A 24,129-nucleotide genomic window follows, 5' to 3' on the forward strand; every position below is an offset into this window, starting at 1 on the left:
CTGTCAGTGTCAATACTGTTTCCCCTCCATCCTTATTTATCTCAGCAAACCCACAAATGCTTCTGAACCTGTACACAGTGCAGAACCAACAAGGAAACATGCCTGTTTAGTAGGACATGACCCACACAGGCAGACACACAAACAGACACTAAACCTGGTTGCCCACATTCATTTCTTTTTTTGTAGTAATTTTTTTGTTGTAATTTTTATTGTGTATATTTTGGTTGTTAGTATTGTTGTTGTTGTTGTTGTTGTTATTGACTGCAGGGGACTTGGGTCTGTTATTGACAGGGGCGCTAGATGTCCCCAAAAGTTAGTGAACCTGGAAACGCTAACCCTGATACAATAGCACGCTGTAGCCCAGTTTTGGATTGTTGCTATGTTTCCGCTTAGATGAGAAGGAACTTACGGTTAGTATCAGACATTCTGGGAATATAACCTCTTACCGGTACTTCTTTCATGGCGGAACACTGAATGATAATAGATTATTGATGGAGAGCTGTAGGATGTATTAATGATTACTGTAACATAAAGCCCATCCCACTATCCCTGACCCCAAGCAGAATTTTATTTCCCTGTGTAGATGTATCCATCTCCAGCCTATCGGAAAAGAAAGTAAGAGCTTAATGCCATTCTTTAGGTGTGTGTGTGTTTTGGGCAAAGGCTTAAATGCCATAGCTTGGCTGCACTTTAAACATTAGAGTGTGATTCACTTCCTTAGATGAGGCTATCTTCACTGACCAAATCTGTTCCCTCTGGCCTCGAAGGACCACATCGTTTACCGGCGGAGGTTATCTGAATGTGGTTCCCGTCTGGCTGCGCCTCATCCTTACTGACTGAAGAGGCCTGTGATCTGGGCTTGTTGGACTCTTGGTACCACTGCCTGCTCTGGTGTGCCTTTCCCTTGCTGCTTAACATTGACCCAGGCTCAAAGTAAATAAAAAGATAAAGTGTCTGTTCCAATCCAGTGATAGTCGCAAAGCTCATTGGAAACCATCACCGGTCCAGGTTTGTGTTGGTGCTCTGCATGAAGGGTCTGGCAGCCATTGCCTCCACACGTCCACAAATGGCCCTCCGCCCTCTGAGAAGAGCAGGGATGATAGCTGGACTGGCATCTACCGAGCCACAGACATCCGCAGAGGATCGGAGATGTGACCACATTGGAGGCGTCCAGGTTACTCGAGTGCAACCGTTTCGGTCGAATGTACTCCTTTACGTTTTTGGCGTGCAGCGTTTTTCTAAAATGACCCGGATAATAACCGCTGTAAAGATTAACCAGGGCACGCTGGTTTTCCTCCCGCATATTATATTTTGTGCTACAAATTGTCTGAGGATAGTGTGCCCTTTTTAGAGCCCCCTAACCTCATGGGACTGGCTGGGCCAAAAGCGCTCCTAACAGTCGTCCCTTTCTGAATGTATGTCAGACAAAACGTGGCGGGATTGGAGGAAGTGGGCCACTGGAGCCTGGAAGAAGCAGTGAGCAAGCCGACCTGAGGGGGTGGAACGGAAGGTCTAGCGGGGGGGGGGGGGGGGGGTTGGAACAGCATGACAAACAGAAGAGGCTGATGAGAGAGAAAGAGAAGGAGAGAAATGGTAATAGAGGAACTGAGGGAGATAAAGAGAAAGGGAAATGGGGGGGGGGGGGGGTTAGAGAGAGAGTATATTAGGAGCCAGGCTGTGTGTCTTTGTCTGCAGGGTGAAGCAGTAGGATCCTGCATGCCCAAGGGACTGGGATGGAAGACTGAGGAATGATTGGGAGATGTGTCGGTGCTGCTTCTTACTGAAAGGGGCTTTTGGTGTTAAAACATTAGAGGTCTCTAGCTGTCCCTTTCTTCCCCTCCCTCCCTCCCTCCTTCCCCGGATACCTCACCCTTCTTTTTGAATCTCTCCCTCCCTCTGTGCTAATGTCTGCCAACCTTTTGTAGTTCCCCCGTAGCGTTTATCTAACGCCGGGCAGCGGTTATCTCAGGTGAAAACTACTAATGCGTCAGTCAGGCCTGTGTAAGCTTCAGATACAGGCTTTCCACGCACATGTGTGGAATGTGGAGATAAGTGTAGTTCGCTGCTGATTATTTTTGTGGAGGTAGATTGACTAGATTGGAGCCAGTGCACTTGAAATCTAGGCTAGACTGCCAGTTTCACTTACCTTTTGTCTCAGCATAAACCCTGTCTCAGCATAAACTTCCAAAGCATAATAAATGCTTTGGAAGTGCAGTCCAGCAACAAAATAGGAAACTAGACCAAGACTAACAGACAGGTGTATCCTGTGTATTAGAGATTAACGGCTAAATAGCGGACATCAGAGGTTACTCTCAAAACGGTGATTCCATAACCCCGGTTCTGTAAACTAAACTCATCAGTCAGCCACGGACCGGCATATCCTTGAGAAAAGTGGACTTGGTCAGTCAGCAAACCAGGCAGACCGTGGGTGAAACAAAATTAGCTGACATTAGCATCCACTCCCCTGTTCTGAGAGGATGTTAGCATCTACTCCCGTGATCTGAGATTATGTTAGCATCTACTCTCCTGATCTAACATGATGTTAGCATCTACTCTCCTTATCTGAGTTGATGTTAGCATCTACCTCCCTGCACAGAGAATATGTTAGCATCTACTCCCCTGATCTGACATGATGTTAGCATCTACTCCCCTGATCTGAAATTATGTTAGCATCTACTCCCCTGATCTGACATGATGTTAGCATCTATTCCCCTGCTCTGAGGTGATGTTATTATCTACTTCCCTACTCTGAAAGGATTTTAGCATCTACTTCCCTATTTTGGAAGGATGTTAGCATCTACTTCCCTACTTTGAAAGGATGTTAGCATCTGCAGAGGTCTCCATGCAGGTTTTACATGGTAATTAATCCCTCTGTTTGCCAGATGCACTGCAGGCAAAAGCAGCCACTGAGAATTGTCCTTCATTCATATTCATGCCTTATTATTGTCTGAAATTCTGCCGATTTGTGCTGTAGTCTTGCGTATATTATTGATGCCGGGCATGTAATTAGCTGCCCTCATTCCTCGTAACATGGAGTGAGAACGTACCTGTGGGATATTTGACATTGGAGTGGTCAGGCTGGGAAAGCTGACATTATGGTGTGCATGCATACCGGCAAATTCTTCAAGCAAGATTCTGCCTTTCCACTAGCCTAACCTGCTTGTGATGTGTTAGACGCAGCATAGATTCAGGCCTGGTTCTTGTATACACGGACACTTGACTGGTTATGACTCGGCCACTGGTTTGGTAATCTGGGTCGACCCAGATCTATGTCTAGCATAGTGGCGTCAGTCCACCAGTCAGTTTCTGCGTGCCAAATTGAACCCTATTGTCTACATAGCGTGTCACTTTTCCCCAGAGGCGTAGGTGAAAAGTAGTGCACGCTACGTAACAAATAGGGTGCAATTTGATATGCAGTTGATGGTGTGACAGGACAGCTGTGAATTAAAGCTCCATGATAAACGCCGTGATCAACGCTGCGTTGCAGCAACAAGCAGACAGAGCCTTTGTTCCCCTCTTCCTCAGGGCCAGTAAGTCGCCCGTTCGCACGGTGAGGCAACCAAAGCGTTTCGGACGCTGCTTCTCCTTGTTGATTTTCGAAGGAAGACTCACAGCTGATCCTGGTTCTCTCTGAGTCTCTCCTCTGTGTGTGTTGCGGAGGTGAACAAGGTAGCTGGAAGCAGACGTCTTCGCCCAGCCGTTGCTGCGTTATCTCAAACTAGCATTGAAAATCAGAATTAGTCCAGGTATTTAAGTAATCTGGAAAAAACCTATTGCACCGGCAGTCTTTTTTTTTCTCTTCGTACACACGATGTGAGGCTCATTGCCTTCTCATTGCATCTCATTCACCTTTTTTTTGCTGAAGATTGCGTAAGTTGGCGATTTGGATGTTGCACATCCACAATATCTCCACAATATCTCCATTTCGATTATAATTCGATGAATTGTGCAGCCCTACGTCCCGCCGCCATACAACCGTGGGGAGACTGTCACGTCAGCGCCGACCTCTTCCAAGCTCCCCTGCATCACAATCCCAAAGAGCAGATGGCTGGTCCAGCTGCTTCCAAATGACCACGTCTGCATGAAGACATTCGGAGATACTGCCGCTGACAAGCCGACTGGCCAACGGGTGTCATGCTGGGGAGACACGACTGGCGTCCCAAAGTACATCCTATACCATTTAGTGCACTCGTTTTGACTGGGGCTACATACAGGACCGGGTGTTTTTGGTGACTCCAGGGTGACGCTGAGACTTGCATTCCAATTCTCCCCCCCCCCCAAGCGTTCCCTTCTTCACCTCCGGACTGTTTCGAAGGATCGAACAGGTGTAAGTAGCGCTGGCTAGACACAGGAGTGGGATGACATCAGAGCGCTCCATAACGTGACACTGTTGCTATGCAGACGATGAGCAACTGTCCAACTGCAGCTGCTTGTGTAACCGGGGGAACAGCCTCCGTCCCGTGTAGCTGAAGTTAGCGGCCCGTGTAGGGGCTAGGATGCCGGTTAGGACGGACCTGTGCTCAGCTGCACTGCGACCTGCACCTCGACACTTGCCTGACCTGGTGTGGCTCACCAGAGAATCAGGATGGCAGAGAAGACGGGTTCACTGTCTTCTTCCCCCCTCGCTTTCTTTTTGCTTTTTCTCCCTCGCTCTCTTTCTATTTCTTTTTACTGCTCTCTTACTTTTCTGTCTCTCGCTTGCTCCTTTTAGCTCTATCTCTGTCTGTCTCTAACTCTGTCTGTCTCTATCTCTGTCTGTCTCCGACTCTGTCTGTCTCGGTTTCTCTCTAAAGCACAGTTGTCATCACCCACCACAGATTCCCTCTCCAGACCCTTTCGGTGTTATCGGGCTGACGTGGCGACAGAAGGGGATATATTGTAGGAGTGCCCCTCGCTGAGGGGTTCTGGGTAGATACGGGAAGGATTGGTTTACAGGCCACGCCCCTGCTCCTAGATGAACACAGAGGGAAGCACTGTGACATCCTACTGAACGAGAGCATGGAAACTTGGCTGGCCTCCTGTCTCTGGAGAATGGGACTGTTTGTGGGTAAAGGCATAACTTAGAAACAATCATTCAATAGCTGTCTGCAAATGTCATATTCCACCTCGCGTATTGTTGTGTATGACAGCTTAAGTATTTTAGTGCCATAAATACACAGAGAGCTGGCTCCAGACCAGGTGTAGTGTTGCCTTGTAACGTTCATGGACGACTGTCAACAATGCCGTCGTCTCATATCTGAAGTCTCTCTCGTGTGCTTCCTGGAATTCAGAGAACACGAGACAGTGTTGTTTAAAAAGTTGTGAGTGCGTCTGTGCGAACTGGCGGCCTATACTGAATTGGTTCTGCCAGTGCTATTTCAGGTCATCCACAGTTTTACGGTTCAAATCCCACTGCAACGGGCCACAGATTAGTAAAAGATTAACCTGCCAGCAGCCAACCGTCAGTTTGTCAATCAGCCAGCCAGCCCAACCACTCAAAATTGCTTGTCTCATTGAGCTGGTTATTAATGTGTCATGCCACGTATGTTAACAGTACAATGTGGTTTTTCAGAGCAGCCAACTGGTGTTTCCCCAGGGTACTAAATACATTATCACTCACCAGGCAGCTGTTCCCTTAAAGGAAATATTTTAGGAACAATCTTAGTTTTGTTATTCCCTTTTATATTGCAAGTAAGCATATTGTTTTCTGTCATTTGGCAGACAATCTAATCCAGAGTGATTTTTCAGGCGCAGTTGGAATGCCTTGCTCAGGGGCACAGCAACAGATTCAAACCAGGTAACTGACACAATACTCAAACGGACTAAAAACTAGGCTATAAACTATCTAGGCTACACCTGCTGTGTAAAGTGTGACGTTGGTTGCTTTCTGTCCAGGTGCCACAATATTTCAAACACTAGATAGAAATCACTCCCCAACAAAAAGCAGTCTTTTTGTAGTATACTCACCCATCATAACACTAACAAAATGTTAGTATAGGCCGTCATTCAAATTCCTGTCCCTCCTGGTTTTAATCTATAACCAGATAGCTAGTCATTATCAGACAAGGCTTGGCTGCCTGTGTTTAGCCTAGCAGATAACCGTGGGTGTGTATTTGTTACCCAAACTAGCGGAACAATCCCTAACCAGGAACCACTGCATTGCAGCACGTCCTGATATCTGCTGGTAATTAGAGGGGTTGTGGTGGGGGTGGAGGGACTGAAGAACACATACACACATAAAAACAAAGATCACACATTCACACACACACACACACACACACGCACACACAAAGCACACTTACACACGTAAACACACACATTATAAATACACAAATTAGCATTTCAGTCATTTAGCTGACACTCTGATTTGGGTAGGTGTGGGAGAAGACGCAGAGGTCCTTAGTTACTAAGATACTAAGAGGTTTTCTGAAAGACGGTAGGGCTTGGACCGGAGGAGTTTGGGCTGGGATGTCAAACAGCCTGCAGTGGTTCGGATAAATTAAAGGGATTTGATGACACAAGCAGGGAGCCCAGCCAACAGAGAGTTGCAGTAGCCAGACAGGATTTGACCAATGGCTTAATTAGGACCTGCACTACTTCCTGCCTGTGCAGGGGTTTGCAGAGAGCTTTAAGGTGTCGCCCGGGCACAACGGCACTCTGGGAGCAGGACACCGCGGAGTCTAAAAAAAAACATGATGATTGAGGGGTTTCGGACCAGGCGGGGACTTCCCGGGGACTTCTTGTCAAGTTTGAGCTTGGGGGGTTAAACCGACCTCCGAGATGAAATATCTGCCAGGCACGCGGAAGACGTGTGGCGACGCCTGTGTGGCGGATGAACGTGGTTGTGCGTCATCCACTTAAAAGTCACAGGAAAGACCACGAGGAGAAATGACCGGAGATGTGCAGAGGGGTGGAACGGAGCCCTGGGGGACACCAGTACAGAGATCCCGTGGAGGAGACGCCGATCCTCTCCACGCCACCCGATGGGAAGCAGCTCAACAGTGTTTACAGCGTTAGACACTCAACCATGAGATTCGGACAGCTCTAAGAGGATGAGATCGCAATAGGCATAGTCAGCTTCGGCACAGCGGAGATCCTCTGTGACGCAGAGACTGGCAAACTCCGCTAAGTGACCGGTCTTGTCCTGACCTGAGGGGGGGCGGAGTCTAAGATTGTTGGCATCTCATCTAGAGGGAGGTAGACGAAAGAGTTCGGGGGTCAGTGATTGTCTCTCGCGTGAGTGGGACCGATTGACTAGGTGGACAGGGAGGAGGCGGAGGGGAACATTTCTCCTCGCCTGCAGCCTCCTTCTGTGATCGTGCGGTCAGGCACTGAGCCAAGGAGCTGACGGAGTCAGATGTGCCGCTCAGAGAGGTGAGCCCCGGGCCACAGACGCCACGACCAGCGGCTCTCCACCAGCGTTTTTTGACGGTCAACAACCGCCACCTTTGTCACGTGTCAGGTGGGAGTTTAGCCGCCAATGAACAGTCAAACAACCGAATGTCAGCTTCTGAATCACTCCTCCCTGTTTGCTGGGAGGTAGCTGCGGCGAGCTGGTGGTTCTCCGGGCTGTTGGTCACTTTGTCTTGGGAGGTTGGAGGACCTAAATGCCAGCCTATTCCCCTGCAGTAGCCCAATGGAGGCTGGTGGAAATGAATGCAGAGTATAGAAAAAAAAGGTCCTGCCTCTACTGACCCACCCAGCTAGTCGTGGCTGGTCTCAGGCTCGTCTTCTTACTGAGCTGCTAGCCAGCGTTTCATTTCTGGTTTTGAAGTAGAACTCCTCTTCAAGGTTGTTATTTTCTTTCCAGGAAGACATTGCAGTTGGTCGGCCATTCAATAAGCACTGGTGTCTTCAATCTTCTGGCCCTCTTGGCTCTCTCTTTCTTCCCATACCCTTCAGTTGCTCTTCTCTTTTTTCTTTCCCTGTCTCTCTCCCCGTGTCTCTCTTTTTGTCTCTCAGTCTTTCGCTGTCTCTCTCTCCGTCTCTTTCTGTCTCTCTTTCCCTGTTTCTCTCTCTTTCTATGTGTCTCTCTTTCCCCCTTTTTCCCTGTCTCCTTCTCTCCCTATCCTCTGTCCCCCGCTCCCTCCCCCTTCCTTGGGAGTGCATCCAGGGTGAAGCGAGGCAACAACACTCTCCCTCGTTTGGCCTCCCTCCTCTGTTTACCTAATAGAAGACAGCGGTTAATGGGTTCACCTCCTCAGCCAGCCACAGCACTGCCATGCTAATCCACAGAGTGTCAGGTAGAGACCGGCGTTCCAAATGGTGACCCGTTGCCTTTGGAGTCCACTACTTTTGATTAAGTAATAGGAAATAGGCTGCCATTTGTGTCTCCACCCGTGGCTAGCTAAGTGAGTAAGAGTGGGATAGGATGAAGGAGAGAAATGAAGTTGGATTCCTCCAAGGCTACATCGCCTGAAGACATATCAATGTTTCAAATTCCTCGTCCTCTCCTCCCCGATCGGGGCTGCCTGTTCCTGGAGCGCCACCGTGCTGTTGGTTTTCACCATGAAGGTTGGTGACCAGGGTAAATGAGTAGCGGACGAGTACAGTAAATCATGTATTGACAAGGAAGGAAAACGTGCTTCCTGTCACAAATGCAGACAAAAACGCACGCACACAACACCCAATACGCCCACCCACAGAACTGGTTTAAAGTCAACAAATTACGTAGACGCCGTTCAGATATGTCACAACACACACGCGCACACACACACACACACACTGTATGAGCAGCTTTTTTTCCTGAGGGCCGTCGACCAGGAAGCAGCAGCTATAGCAGTAGGTATAGAGCAGGCCTGGGTTCAAACACTATTGGAAATACAGTGGGGCAAAAAAGTATTTAGTCAGCCACCAATTGTGCAAGTTCTCCCACTTAAAAAGGTGAGAGAGGCCTGTCATTTTCATCATAGGTACACTTCAACTATGAGAGACAAAATGAGAAGAAGAAAAATCCAGAAAATCACATTGTAGGATTTTAATGAATTTATTGGTAAATTCCTCTGTAAAATAAGTATTTGGTCACCTACAAACAAGCAAGATTTCTGGCTCTCACGGACCTGTAACTTCTTCTTTAAGAGGCTCCTCTGTCCTCCGCTCGTTACCTGTATTAATGGCACCTGTTTGAACGTATCAGTATAAAAGACACCTGTCCACAACCTCAAACAGTCACACTCCAAACTCCACTATGGCCAAGACCAAAGAGCTGTCAAAGGACAATAGAAACAACATTGTAGACCTGCACCAGGCTGGGAAGACTGAATCTGCAATAGGTAAGCAGCTTGGTGTGAAGAAATCTACTGTGGGAGCAATTATAAGAAAATGGAAGACATACAAGACCACTGATAATCTCCATCGATCCGGGGCTCCATGCAAGATCTCACCTCTTGTGGTCAAAATGAAGAACGGTGAGCAAAAATCCCAGAATCCCAAGGGGGGACCTAGTGAATGACCTGCAGAGAGTTGTGACCAAAGTAACAAAGGCTACCATCAGTAACACACGACGCCGCCAGGGACTCAAATACTGCAGTACCAGACGTGTCCCACTGCTTAAGCCAGTACATGTCCAGGCCTGTCTGAGGTTTGCTAGAGAGCATTTGGATGGTCCAAAAGAGGATTGGGAGAATGTCATATGGTCAGATGAAACCAAAATATAACTTTTTGGTAAAAACTCGTCGTGTTTGGAGGAGAAAGAATGCTGAGTTGCCTCCAAGAACACAATACTTACTGTGAAGCATGGGGGTGGAAACATCATGTTTTGGGGCTGTTTTTCTGCAAAGGGACCAGGACGACTGATCCGTGTAAAGGAAAGAATGAATGGGGCCATGTATCATGAAATTTTGATTGAAAACCTCCTTCCATCAGCAAGGGCATTGTTGATAATACGTGGCTGGGTCTTTCAGCATGACAATGATCCCAAACACACCGCCCGGGCAACGAAGGAGTGGCTTCGTAAGAAACATTTCTAGGTCCTGGAGTGGCCTAGCCAGTCACCAGATCTCAACCCCATAGAAAATCTTTGGAGGGAGTTGAAAGTCTGTGTTGCCCAGCGACAGCCCCAAAACATCACTGCTCTAGGGGAGATCAGCATGGAGGAATCGGCCAAAATACCAGCAACAGTGTGTGAAGACTTACAGAAAACGTTTGACCTCTGTCATTGCCAACTAAGGGTATATAACAAAGTATTGAGATGAACTTTTGTTATTGACCAAATACTTATTTTCCACCACAATTTACCAATACATTCATAAAAATTCCTACAATGTGATTTTCTGGATTTTTTTCCTCATTTTTTCTCTCATAGTTGAAGTGTACCTATGATGAAAATGACAGGTCTCTCTCATCTTTTTAAGTTGGAGAACTTGCACAATTGGTGGCTGACTAAATACTTTTTTGCCCCACTGTACTATTGAAAATTGTTTTGATTTGTTCGGTCTTTCCAATATTTGCTAATATTCTGCAGGTTCAGTTGCACCAGGGAAGCTCAGTCAATCCCAGATCATGTGTTATGAAGTACTTAAAGAATATTCTATCCCAGGTCAGGTGTATGGTAGTTAAAATAGGGGACAATCCCCAATGGTGTCCCAAACTGATTGGCAGACTGACTGGGTGACAGGCTGTGTGGTTAGCTGGCTTACTGGCTGGCTGACTTACAGGTTTTTAATGAGAGGTCTTGAGAAAAACAGCTCCATCTATCATCACCAGCTGACAGTCTCTTTCCACCTCCACCCCCTCTTTCCCTCCCCAGACATTTGTCCTCAATGGAGCCTCACCGTAACAGACAGGCAGACTGGCGCTAGGCCAGGGACAGGGAGATCTCTGCCCTAAAACACCTTAAGATAGCAGCCAATTAACCCTGGTTCACACCTGCTGACTGAGCCCTCCCACGCTGGCTCTACTTGAAGCTTCATGGACAGCTCCATTTCCAATGGAAATGCTTCATTGACAGCTGTCAACCAGCGGGAAGAATGAAGAGACAGGATGTTTGTTGACAGTAAGAGGAAATGTGTATCAAGGTTGGGGCGGTGGTTGTGAACAAATTCAAATCAGCTGATGTGCCTGTTTAATAATAGAAAAATACACTCTGCTTGCACACTGACTTGGGTGGTGTGTATAGAATCAAATCCGTCCATGTCTCGTTCAGTTGATCTTTTCACTGGAGTGATAATCTCCCCATTTAATGGCCTAGAGGTGTTTCAGGAATGTGTCTCAGCACAGCTGCTTAGTCCTGATGGTGTTAGCTGGCCCACATACAACAGATTCCACAGAGCATTACTGTGGCTTCTAGTAAAACCAATGGTTTCTCTCCCAGAGCAAAGCCTCCGAGAGGGCAGATTCTGGAACGCATTCTGCCTCCGTCTCCAAGGGAACAAGCCACTCAGTGGAGGCCAGAGCTTCCCGCTGCTGTCCTCACTAACGGCTAAAACCGACGGATGGCGTGAGAAACACAAGACTGCGCAATTAAAAAACAAGTCTTTCCCCTTGTTCTTCCACCCTGCTCCTTCTGAGACTGGGATTAGTGTGTCGTGTCAGAACTAGTAAAAGCTCTTTTTGGGGCCTGTTTGTTTTGAATAATTTTTTCTTTAGTAACCACATCCCTTGGCTGTGTAGTAGCTGCACAAACCAAGTCTTCCGTCTTATTGCCTCCAAATACGCCCTGTGTAGAGCCTGTGGCTGAGGAGAACCCGGCAGACTGTCAGGATGTGTCTCCTGTCATGTGTGGCATGTCAAACTGTGTTGGTCTGGGCATGTCAAAGTGACAAGTGTCTTGTGATACAACCTGCACTTTGCCCGGTTGGGCCATAGCCCTCCTTGGGGACCCGCAGGCAATTCACAAGTGGCTTCAGGTTCCGCTAGTCAAGGGCCTGGTGATTAGTTACGTTGATTCAGGTGTGTTAGCGCTGGAATAGTTCAAATACAAGGAACAGCTGGGTTCCCCGGAGAACAGGTTTGAGAACCATCACACAAGCACGCACACACACACACCCCGCGGTCTTGACGTTCTGTCTGGAGTGTTCTATCCCCGGGGGCATATTCTGCTAGCCTTGGTGAATAAGTCCCAAGAGCATTGGACCAGTGACCTACTCCAATAGACCACATAGAACTCAATGCAGCTGGGCTGTGAAGCCTGGTTGTTTGCTTTGAAATGTGGCTATTCCAAATCGCTTGGTGTGCACCTGAGCATCCTCTAATTTACTCTAATTTCTTGCTTAAGTCAATCTGGATGAGAGCATCTGATAAATGAGTCACAATTGTCCAACCGGGGTTTAGCTCAACAATTACTATGTTGGTAGGCAAACAGATCTGGGGCCCTGTTTGAGTTCAGATGGGTTCATCGTAGAGGAACAGTTGGATTTGACAAATTGAGGCCACAGTAAAGGCCTGCTGTGTGTGTGTGTGTGTGTGTGTTTACTTCCCTACCTTTTCAGGATGAAAATTCACCAAAATGTCCTAGACAGTACATGAGAACATGTTGTTAACAATGCTTTTGTAAACCGGTCGGTCAATTAAAAATTTTAATTGAAAAGATATACTGGTCCTGAAAAGTCTTATCACTAAAATGTTTCAAAATTTTAGTGAGCTGATATGGACCAAAACTTCAGAAAAGGAACATTTGATTGTGTTTAATATTGTGTTATGGAGTGTGTGTGAGTGTTTGTGTGTGGGATATAAAGGAATGTGTGTGTCTCTCACATAACAGCCAGTCAATGATAATTAATGCAGGCATAGTTGTACACAAAATTCACTCTCCCTCTCCCTCTCCCTCTCTCTCTCTCCCTCTCTCTCTCCCTCTCTCTCGCCGCAAAGCTCTATGTTTATTTTACCAAAAGCGTTCATGATGCGTCTTAGGTTGTGGTTTCGGTTAGTGGTTGGAAGTTCAGTCAGAAAAAAATGTATAAAGCCAGAGGCTGAACTCTTTTTAGCAAAGATCATTCAAGAGCATTGCAAAAATGTGTCCGTAAAGGAATCACCTGATTCTACCTGCAATAAGAACTTTAATCAAAGGGAGGAGTTCAATACAAGTAGGCAGCATTGTCCATATTTAGTCCCAATATTCACATGCCATCAAATTTCAGGAGAAAATCTATTTCTCACTGAACAGAACCATTCGGGTCTCTGTCAAGTCTTTGTTGACTTTTAGGCTTTGGTGTCATCCATAGGGGTATGTTTCAGTACATTGAATGTTATTCTGCATAGTTTTGGTGCTGAGATGGCAGTGACCACCACTGCCGTTTCAGCTTCTGTTACACTGCCGTAAAGGTTTTGTCAAGCCGGTTGGAGGCCTGGTTCTGTCCAGCTTCTATACAGTACAATAGTGCTACGTGCCTGGTGGAGGCTGGTGAGGGGAGGACAGCTTATAATAACATCTGAAATGGAGTGAAGGGCCCATGGAAACGGTTGTTTATTAGCATTCCATTCCTGACATTACTCTGAGTGTGTCCTCCCCGAATTAAATGCCACCAGCCGGCTCTGGCCTGGGTGGTGTCTCTATCACGGGCTTATCCCTGTGAATTTATTTATCAAACTCTATCCTTTTATTTATCATATTTCTTTCTCCAATATCATGATGTCCAATTAATAATTCCAACTCTGTCATATTAGAGCAACTCTAAATGCACCTTCGATTAACAGCCTCAGTTAAGCTTGCAGGCACCCGACCTGTCTGAGGGAGGCGCTAGAGCGAGAGGAATGATTGGCTGCTCCCGTTCCTGCCCAGTACACACCTGGAAACATCCTGGGATCGAGTTAGGGGTGGAGTAGTGACTAGCACAACAATTCAGTGCCTTAGACCGCTGCGCCCCTGAAAAATGAATCTAGTGTTAACCCTGATCCACAGCTGTGATTTTGACCCAGACACTTCCAAGTTCATCCTTGCCTTAAGGAGCAAAGACGGGCAAATTCAGGGTTATATTGTGGTTATTGTTGGCTATTAGCTAATCATCTCTGTGGCAACCAAGTCCCAACCAAGTCCGTATCCAATGGCAACCAAGTCCCAACCAAGTCCCAACCCAGTGGCAACCAAGTCCCAACCCAGTGGCAAACCAAGACCCAGCCAAGTCCCAAATGGAGCAGTGAGCCCGGGTGAGTGACTTCCTGGGATTTATTTGAACTATTGTCCCGCAGCGGCTCATTCATCCCACAGAGGAACAGTCTGGAGCATGCAGAGTTGAACAACGTGGCATGTCACTCACTCCGGGGCGAGGTGCTGGGGAAGGACAATGGTCCTGTCCGTCAACATCAGGATCGCTCATCTGGCTTGTGAGTTTTGATGGATCCAGAGGCCCCAGCTGAGGAGGATGGCGTTGGGCGAGGCTGTGTTGGTCTGGGTCTGGGCATCGGGATGATGGCGTTGGGTGAAGCTGTGTTGGTCTGGGTCTGGGCATCGACGCTGTGGTCAGGCACCTGAATAAAAATTAGTAGGGACATGCATGAATATGCAGGTTTACACACACACATACGTCTGGATTTCCTTTAGCCAGGACGTGTATTGACACTGGGCAACATTAATAAGCATTAATAGCCCTTTAATAGAGAAATTGAGAAATTAGAGATTTTATTTTCAATTATTCTCCAAGCTTATTAGTTAGTCATGGCAGGATCTGCCATTTTGAGCTTTTGTATAGACGTGTGTGGCGGTTAGATAAACCGCTGAGATGAAACCTGCCTTGGAACACGTTAGTAAAGGGTGGTGCGTTTCATACCGACTCATCAGCCTGTCACGCTGATTCACACCTCAGTTAAAACACGTGTGTCTGTGCAGCAGTGGTTTTCCAGATGTCTGCATCGGGGGTTTTTGAGGACTGAAGTGTGTCAGCAGTGCCCTCAATGTGCTGTGTTCTTTTGAATCAGGTGTGTCCTTCCGTTGGCTGTGGGCTATTCAAGCAGACGTCCGCTTAAGACACCCACTTATCAGTCAATCAATAAAGTTTATTTTACAAAGCCCTTTTTAAATCAGCAGTTGTCACCAAGTGCTTTTTTAGATAACCAGCCTGAAACCCCATAGAGCAAGCAACAAGAGTCAATGCACAGCAGTGTTTCGCAGTGCTTTTACTGGGCAGGAAATTGGGGGAAGATAGAGACGATTTTGCTGAAAGGGCAGATTTGAACCCAAACTGTAGCAGTACGTGCTCCTGAGGCATCAGGTTACACTACACCATTTTTGCTGTCCACGTGGAGCCCTGGTAGGAACAAGGGTTTGATTGAGGTTTTTGTAGTTAGTCTGGGCCCTGTTGGGTCAGAACTGCCCTGCCAGGTTGATAAGGGGTGGAGAACAGAGAAAGGGAACAGGATTCTCCTGCAGGGTCCAAATAGTGATCGTTAGTTCACCAGGGCGGTGGTACCAGAACGGGGTTCTCCTGCAGGGTCCTAATTGTGATCGTCAGTTCACCAGGGCGGTGGTACCAGAACGGGGCTCTCCTGCAAGGTCCTAATAGTGATCGTTAGTTCACCAGGGCGGTGGTACCAGAACGGGGCTCTCCTGCAAGGTCCTAATAGTGATCGTTAGTTCACCAGGTTGGTGGTACCAGAACGGGGCTCTCCTGTCCCGGCCTTTTGGTGAATTACAGAGAGGCGAGCGAAGGGGGAACAAAGCCCTGGGCGGGAGCCTCTGTCGGGGGGACAATGTGTCTGTTTGCTGCAGCTCAGCCCCCGGGTCCGGGGGTCATCCAGCTGCTGGGGCCTTTCAGTGTTTTAGGGGGACCAGGGGGGTTGGCTCCCTTTGTGTCCTAGGTACCCCCGGAGGAATTTGACAGGCCTGTTTGGACCCTCACTGACGCCCCTCAGCCCCAGTGCCTCTCTCTCCCCCTTTCCTGTGCCCTTCTCTGACTCCTCTTGTTCCTCCTTTTTTTTCTCTCTCTTCTCCCTCTTCACGTTCGTACCTCTTCTCTCACTCCATTTTCTCCTTCCTCTCTGGCTCCTCTCCATTCCTCTCTTTCTGTTCTTCCCCCTGTCTCCCCCCTCCTCTCCCTCCTCCTCTCCTCGCTCTCTCCTCCTCCTCTCTCGCTCGGTTTCCTGGATGGGGTCAGGTGTCTTGTTTCACTGTGTGATGTCGTGGCTACACTGTGCTGTCAACTCTTGTTCCAAATGGCACCCTGCGTAGGGAATGAGTCCAGTTCAGAGGTTCTGCACTAATTCGTGAATAGAAGACCTAGAGGTCAAAAGGTTAAAGGTTCAGTTTCACAGAGTGTCACAACATTTGACAAACACATCCTATAAGATCAGAGGGACTTGTGGGTCAAAGGTCTGTGACACAAACACAAGTGGCACCCTATTCCCTAGATAGTGCACTACATTTGACTAGATATTCCCTGGATAGTGCACTACATTTGACTAGATATTCCCTGGATAGTGCACTACATTTGACTAGATATTCCCTGGATAGTGCACTACATTTGACTAGATATTCCCTGGATAGTGCACTACATGTGACCAGATATTCCCTGGATATTGCACTACATTTGACCAGATTTCCCTGGATAGTGCACCACATTTGACCAGATATTCCCTGGATATTGCACTACATTTGACCAGATTTCCCTGGATAGTGCACTACATTTGACCAGATATTCCCTGGATATTGCACTACATTTGACCAGATTTCCCTGGATAGTGCACTACATTTGACCAGATATTCCCTGGATAGTGCATGACCTAAATTAAACCCCAGTATGGAGGGTTGTTTTTAGAACACAATAAAGCTGCCGTGTATTTTCTGTGTTGTTGTGTTGTCAGGTAATTATGGATGTAGTGTATTATATTGGAATGTAGATTAACGGGGTCGTGACCTGTGTTCTGTTGTTTTCCAGGTGGCACCAGGGACATTGGATCGGCTCTCACCAGGATGTGCATGAGACACCGCAGCATCGAGGCCAAGCTGCGACAATTTTCAATGTACGGGTTTCCACATTTAGCTTACGGTTGATGACCCGGTATGACCCCTGACCTGACCCCTAACCTGGAAGGCATATAAACAGTATTGTGTACCTGGTAACTCTCCGGGCAACCCCTGCTGAATATGTGCTGTTGCTGGTGACACTAGAATTGTTTTAGTGCCACTATGAGATGTTTGTTGCTGCTTCCCAAAGACATAATTTTTTTCGGATTCTGTTCGTGGAGCTGTAAGGACCTACAGAATCTGGCTTCATTCATCACGCTCATTCCACTCCGGTATGATTTGAGCGAGATGTCTTTATACCTCAGTAGCTCTGCCGAGTGTCTGTTGGAAAAAATTTCCTCACTTTTGATAGACGTCGTAAGGTGACGTGCGACCATTGACATTTTCACCCGTTTACATCCGACGACGCAAATCCAGCAGCAAGTCTCAAACATCTAAATATACCTAACATAGTGTAAAAACACACCATGCAATTCAATTTGATACTACCATGTAACTATTGTAAATGATAGTAGCATTCCTGTGTGTGTGTGTGTGTGTGCGTGTGTGTCATCACAGTGAGACATGAGGCAAGTCTGTAGAATGTCACCAGGCTAAGCCAGCATTCCTGTCTCAGGGGCCTGTCTGTTCACACACACACACACACACTACAGTGGAAGTCAACCAAGGTGCCTGTCTGTGGTCAGGTTAGAGCACAGCCACGTTACGACACACAGTCTGACTCCCTGGAAATATATGTGCAGACGTCTGAGGGTTGTCTAATATTAGTCTCAGCTGCCTGCCTCACCAACTCAATGCCACCATGTCACTCTGTCTTTCTGTGTGTCTGTGTGTGTGTCTGTGTCTGTGTGTGTGTCTGTGTACACCTCCTTGTCTTGCTTGCTTGCCTTGTCTGGGCAAACTTAACCAGCCGGTCAATGATTGACTGGCGTGAATTCAGACGCCCAACGCGATGAGTAGAATGACAACCAGTATTTATAGCCTGCAGTCGGGTCCCTGACAAGGCGCACGATCCTCTGACCAATCAAAATATCAGAACGTAAGCGGAAAGGAAAGAGAGCTAGACAAACTGCCCAAATCCCACGCCAAAGACACAAACCAACAAATAAAACAAGTTCACACAATCCGTGCAGATTCTTCTTCTACGTTGAGTGCAAGCACAAATGAAGCTCACATAAACAATCCCTGTTCCTAACCTGCAGGGCCTTCATCGACTGCCTGATCAACCCCCTCCAGGAGCAGATGGAGGAATGGAAGAGAGGGGTGAATACTTTGGACAAGGACCACGCCAAAGGTACCCCCTACAACGCCCCTCCTCTTTCCACTCGTGTCCTTGTTTCCGAAACTAACGAGACAGGTTTTCCTCTCACCCCCCACAGAGCACAAGAAAGCTCGGAGCGAAATCAAGAAGAGGTCTTTAGACACGCTCAAGCTGCAGAAGAAGGCAAAGAAAGGTGAGCTACTTTCTCTGCACGCTGCTTCCTGTCCGACTCGGTTCACTTCAGGGTTAATCTGTAGACAGTAATCCTTTCAAATGATGTCTGGAATATGGACAGAAACAACAACATTTTCTGCCTTTATTTTTTGTTGATCATGGGGCAGAGACCGCAGATTCCATAATAGCCCCCCATTTTCCATGGGTCCTGGTCTGAAGTAGTGTACTGTTTAGGGAAATGGGGGCCGTTTGGGACCCATGCCATAAAGAACCACTGCTTCCCTCCCTATGCCTCTCCATTCTCCACGAACTACGGCATGTCCTGATGAATAACGTCCGATGGTAGCTGCAGCCAATCAGTCTTTGTATGGGCCTACACACCGTGAAAGGGAACTGAGAAACGATTGAAATGTTCAATATGTCTAGACTGACTACAGAGGCTCCCTTTCAAGCTGTCAATCCAAGTGAAAAACATCTAGCTATATTGATAGCTGGTGATTTCATTGTAACGCCTCAGAAAGGTCAATGCGTCATGCATTCATAGTTGAGCCATGCTTTTCCACGAGTTTCATACCCCTTTATAGCTTAAGAACATACCCTCTTTCAAAGTAATTTAATTTAGAATTTGTAAAATTTTTCAAACTCCAGGGCTCGGGTCATCTTGTATTTCTTCAGTGAAATGTCTCGCAGTAGTGTGGCCTTGATATGACCTAGTTCGCTACAGCGAAAAAAATTATCCATTACCAGCCTGGGGTCTTACTTCTAATGCATATTATAAATGATGACCATAAAGGTAACCTTATTCATAAAATGAAACTGAGATGTTAAACTTGAAAATAATTCATTAATCAGAAGTCAACAGAAATGCAATAAGTAAAGTATGGAAAAAATATGTACACACTTAGCTTCAATTGCTGGTGACCCTCGCTTTTGCTGACATTACTTGTCACCATTTCATCACTTTGTCAGTGTGTTACATCAACTGGAACAATTTTAGCCCACTTCTCCTAACAGTACTGCTGCAGCTATGTCATGTTCGAGAACATCATGTCCCCCCACAACATTGTGATATAATTGAGGTCTAGGGTTTGACTCACCAATTCAATTTAATTTCTTCTTCTGGGCCATTCTGTTGTAGCTTGATTTGTGTATTTTGGATCATTGTCCAGCTGCAACAGCTTGGGTTGTCTTGCCTTTAAAATATTTAAAAAAGTTCCTACATCTTTATGGGTGTCATCTAAAACAGTATTCCCAATTCTGAATGTCTATCACAGTAAACTATACCTAACTTGGTAACCCAAGGAAATTTTGAAATTATTTTCTGTTAGTATCATATTGGCAGTACTGTTGCTTACAGAAATGGGATGTTTCAGAGAAACACCATACATGGCTAGAGAGGTTGAATGAATGCTGATGAGTAACATCTTAATCAAAACAACCCTGAAGCATTGAAATATCTAACCTAAATGTTTTGTTTCCCTAGTTTGAATTTATACACACCTCCAAGTACTTCGGAGCAGAGGCACCTTGCCTCGCTAGAAGCTAAAATAAATATTCCAGTCCCTCTGTTCAGGGGACGTTTTATAAAGTTTGATGTGTGCACACGGAAGTATTTCACACCGTATCCTTCAGTCTAGACATCATTCCTCCTACAGGTTTTTCCTGTCTGAGCTCTTTATTATGATGTCTGTTATTAGTACAACCGCCCCTTTCTCTGAAAAACAGACGTTTTAAACAGCTAGTACACTAAAACTGTGTCAACGCTGACCGTCATGTAAATTGCTTGGGATGAAAGTGTGAAAGTGTGACAGCCTGTTAAGATTAGACCCAGGCATACTGGGAGATGCGTGCAGCGTTAGTGACAGCCTGTAAGATTAGACCCAGGCATGCTGGGAGATGCGTGCAGCGTTAGTGACAGAACGCTCCCAGGCTCACTCAGGCCTCTTTGACAGACTTGAGTTTGACTGACTGTTTCCCTCTCTGTGGCCTCATTGCTCCCGATGGCTCTGCACCTGTTGTTGTTGGTCCCCAGCTGATGCCCTGGGTAAGTCTGCTACAGGCTGGTGGTCCATTACTCAGTGGGTCTGGTGGTCTGTTAATCTGGTGGTCTGTTAATCTGGTGGTCTGTTAATCTGGTGGTCTATTAGTCTGGTGTTCTTGGATTCTGTTAGTCTGTTGTTCTGTTAGTCTGGTGTTCTTGGATTCTGTTAGTCTGTTGTTCTGTTAGTCTGTTGTTCTGTTAGTCTGTTGTTCTGTTAGTTTCGCCACCACCTCTCTCTCTCTCTCTCTCGCTCCCTTTCTCTCTCTCCCTCTCTCTCTCTATCGCTGTCTTTGTCTGTTTTTCCTTTAACCTTCTATTGGTCTGTCTCCATCCCACTGTTTCCCCTTTTCTCACACTCCCCTTTTTCCTCTCCCCTTGTCTTTTCTCTCTTTTCCTTATTGTCCCTTCTTCTCTCTCCGTGTCCTCTCTCCATGTCCTCTCTCCATGTGGTCTCTCCATGTGGTCTCTCCATGTCCTCTCTCCATGTGGTCTCTCCGTGTCCTCTCTCCGTGTGGTCTAATGTGTCCTCTCTCCATGTCCTCTCTCCATGTCCTCTCTCCATGTCCTCTCTCCATGTGGTCTCTCCATGTCCTCTCTCCATGTGGTCTCTCCATGTCCTCTCTCCATGTGGTCTCTCCGTGTCCTCTCTCCGTGTGGTCTAATGTGTCCTCTCTCCCTGTGGTCTAATGTGTCTCCTGCCTTCAGGTTTGTTGTGGTTTCAATCATTGTTTCTCAACAGAGCGCCTCTAAACCTCTCTCACACACACACTGGTCATTAAGACAGGAGCACAATGTGCTGATTTTCCACTCCAACACTGGCCTCCAGGGCTCCTTAATGACTGGAAGAGGTAACAGACACACCAATACACACACAAACCTCCACAGAGTCCGGACAGGGGTCGTGCTCGGCATTTAGATTAATATGTACTGCCCTGTTTTTCCAATGACGACAAGGTTTTATTTGTTTGGTGTGACCAGGTAAGAGGCTTTTGGAAACCACCAACATGTTTGAGAGAGTAGCGCTCTACTCCCCTTAAATCATGTTTGATGCTGGATTTTAAACTAAGCCCTGCTGTCCATCGTTAGCTCGAGAAGCTCTGGGGGTCTGTGTGTGTGTGTCTTGTGAGTGTGTTTTTCTGACCACACCTCCGAGACTCAGTGGGAACTCTGATTCCCGAACTCATCGGTCATGTGCCACTGAAGCAGACTGAAGCACGGGATGGGAAGAGGGAGATACACGCAGAGGAGAGTAAGGGAGAGCAGAGAGAAACCATTAGGAGAGGGGGTGAGGGGTGAGAGAGGAGAGAGAGACCCTTAGGAGAGGGGGTGAGGGGTGAGAGAGGAGAGAGAGACCATTAGGAGAGGGGGTGAGGGGTGAGAGAGACCATTAGGAGAGGGGGTGAGGGGTGAGAGAGGAGAGAGAGACCATTAGGAGAGGGGGTGAGGGGTGAGAGAGAGACCATTAGGAGAGGGGGTGAGGGGTGAGAGAGGAGAGAGAGACCCTTAGGAGAGGGGGTGAGTGGTGAGAGAGGAGAGAGAGACCCTTAGGAGAGGGGGTGAGGGGTGAGAGAGGGGAGAGAGACCATTAGGAGAGGGGGTGAGGGGTGAGAGAGGGGAGAGAGACCCTTAGGAGAGGGGGTGAGGGGTGAGAGGGGAGAGAGACCATTAGGAGAGGGGGTGAGGGGTGAGAGAGGGGAGAGAGACCATTAGGAGAGGGGGTGAGGGGTGAGAGAGGGGAGAGAGACCATTAGGAGAGGGGGTGAGGGGTGAGAGAGGAGAGAGACCATTAGGAGAGGGGGTGAGAGAGGAGAGAGAGACCCTTAGGAGAGGGGGTGAGGGGTGAGAGAGACCATTAGGAGAGGGGGTGAGGGGTGAGAGAGGAGAGAGACCATTAGGAGAGGGGGTGAGAGGGGTGAGAGAGACCATTAGGAGAGGGGGTGAGGGGTGAGAGGGGAGAGAGACCCTTAGGAGAGGGGGTGAGGGGTGAGAAAGGGGAGAGAGACCCTTAGGAGAGGGGGTGAGGGGTGAGAAAAGGGGAGAGAGACCCTTAGGAGAGGGGGTGAGGGGTGAGAGGGGAGAGGGGAGAGAGACCCTTAGGAGAGGGGGTGAGGGGTGAGAGGGGAGAGTGACCATTAGGAGAGGGGGTGAGGGGTGAGAGGGGGGAGAGAGGACAGCTTGTCTGTAAGGTTCATGGTACTGTACATTACTAACACTAACCGAGAAGATGCCGACTATCCCAGCATCCTGGACATACATATTAATGGTGAATGGGGGAGAGGCGTAATGAACCCTTCTCTCTCTCTGTGGCCTAGTTTCAGCCTTCTGAAGAGCAGGATGAGATTATTGATCACACATACAGCCTGTTAGCTGCCTCCTGTAACAGACCTACATCCTCAAGGCTTCCAGGTCCTATACTGTGGCTAATGATCTGGAAGGGCTTTGGTTCTTCTCTCTGGGTTCAGTCCTCAGTACTGAGTACTTACAGTGGGGAGAACAAATATTTGATACACTGCAGATTTTGCAGGTTTTCCTACTTATAAAGTATGTAGAGGTCTGTAATTAATCATAGGTACACTTCAACTGTGAGAGACAGAATCTAAAATAAAAATCCAGAAAATCACATTGTATGATTTTTAAATAATTAATTAGCATTTTATTGCATGACATAAGTATTTGATCACCTTCCCACCAGTAAGAATTCAGGCTCTCACAGACCTGTTAGTTTTTCTTTAAGAAGCCCTCCTGTTCTCCACTCATTACCTGTATTAACTGCACCTGTTTGAACTCATTACCTGTATAAAAGACACCTGTCCACACACTCAATCAAACAGACTCCAACCTCTCCACAATGGAGAGACCAGAGAGCTGTGTAAGGACATCAGGGATAAAATTGTAGACCTGCACAAGGCTGGGATGGGCTACAGGACAATAGGCAAGCAGCTTGGTGAGAATGCAACAACTGTTGGCGCAATTATTAGAAAATTGAAGAAGTTCATGATGACAGTCATTCTCCCTCGGTCTGGGGCTCCATGCATGATCTCACCTCGTGGGTCATCAGTGATAATGAGGAAGGTGAGGGATCAGCCCAGAACTACACGGCAGGACCTGGTCAATGACCTGAAGGGAGCTGGTACCACAGTCTCAAAGAAAACCATTAGTAACACACCACGCCGTCATGGATTAAAATCCTGCAGCGCACGCAAGGTCCCCCTGCTCAAGCCAGCGCAAGTCCAGGCCTGTCTGAAGTTTGCCAATGACCATCTGGATGATCCAGAGGAGGAATGGGAGAAGATCATGTGGTCTTCTCCCATTCCTCCCAGACAAAAATTTAGCTTTTTGGTCTAAACTTAGTGGGCCAAAATCCCTGCTGCAGTGTGTGAAAACCTGGTCATGAACTACAGGAAATGTATGATCTCTGTAATTGCAAACAAAGGTTTCTGTAACAAATATTAAGTTATGCTTTTCTGATGTATCGAATACTTATGTCACGCAATAAAATGCAAATTAATTACTTAAAAATTATACAATGTGATTTTCTTGATTTTTGTTTTAGATTCCGTCACTCACAGTTGAAGTGTACCTATGATAAAAAATTACAGACTTTTACATGCTTTGTATGTGGGAAAACCTGCAAAGTCGGCAGTGTATCAAACACTTGTTCTCCCCACTGTATGTTGAGTGGGAGAGCTCCGGTTAAATTCTGTCTGTACTGTAGATTATCCGCGGTTAACCTGACCTCTCCTCCCCTGTCTGGCTCCTGCTTATTAAAACAGTGGCAGT

The 24,129-nt window shown here is 47.2% G+C and overlaps 1 protein-coding gene across 9 annotated transcripts in view; it reads left to right on the forward strand.

Annotated features, from left to right (window-relative positions):
- Positions 1-24,129, forward strand: part of LOC105023482 (protein MTSS 1) — a 59,648-nt gene that overhangs the window by 24,056 nt on the left and 11,463 nt on the right. For 5 of the 9 annotated variants that reach the window (XM_020055084.2, XM_020055088.2, XM_020055087.2 and 2 more), the window contains exons 4-7: positions 16,785-16,869; positions 18,076-18,167; positions 18,253-18,327; positions 20,341-20,352. In XM_020055084.2, the coding sequence (XP_019910643.2) occupies positions 16,785-16,869; positions 18,076-18,167; positions 18,253-18,327; positions 20,341-20,352 (264 nt within the window). Of the gene's footprint in view, positions 1-7,422; positions 7,442-16,784; positions 16,870-18,075; positions 18,168-18,252; positions 18,328-20,340; positions 20,353-24,129 lie in introns of those variants that run through there. The other 4 variants (XM_013137991.3, XM_029113525.2, XM_020055089.2 and 1 more) reach the window with 2 other exon arrangements.

The sequence above is a fragment of the Esox lucius genome, chromosome 16, assembly GCF_011004845.1.
Source record: "Esox lucius isolate fEsoLuc1 chromosome 16, fEsoLuc1.pri, whole genome shotgun sequence".
In the NCBI taxonomy this organism is placed as follows: Eukaryota; Metazoa; Chordata; class Actinopteri; order Esociformes; family Esocidae; genus Esox; species Esox lucius.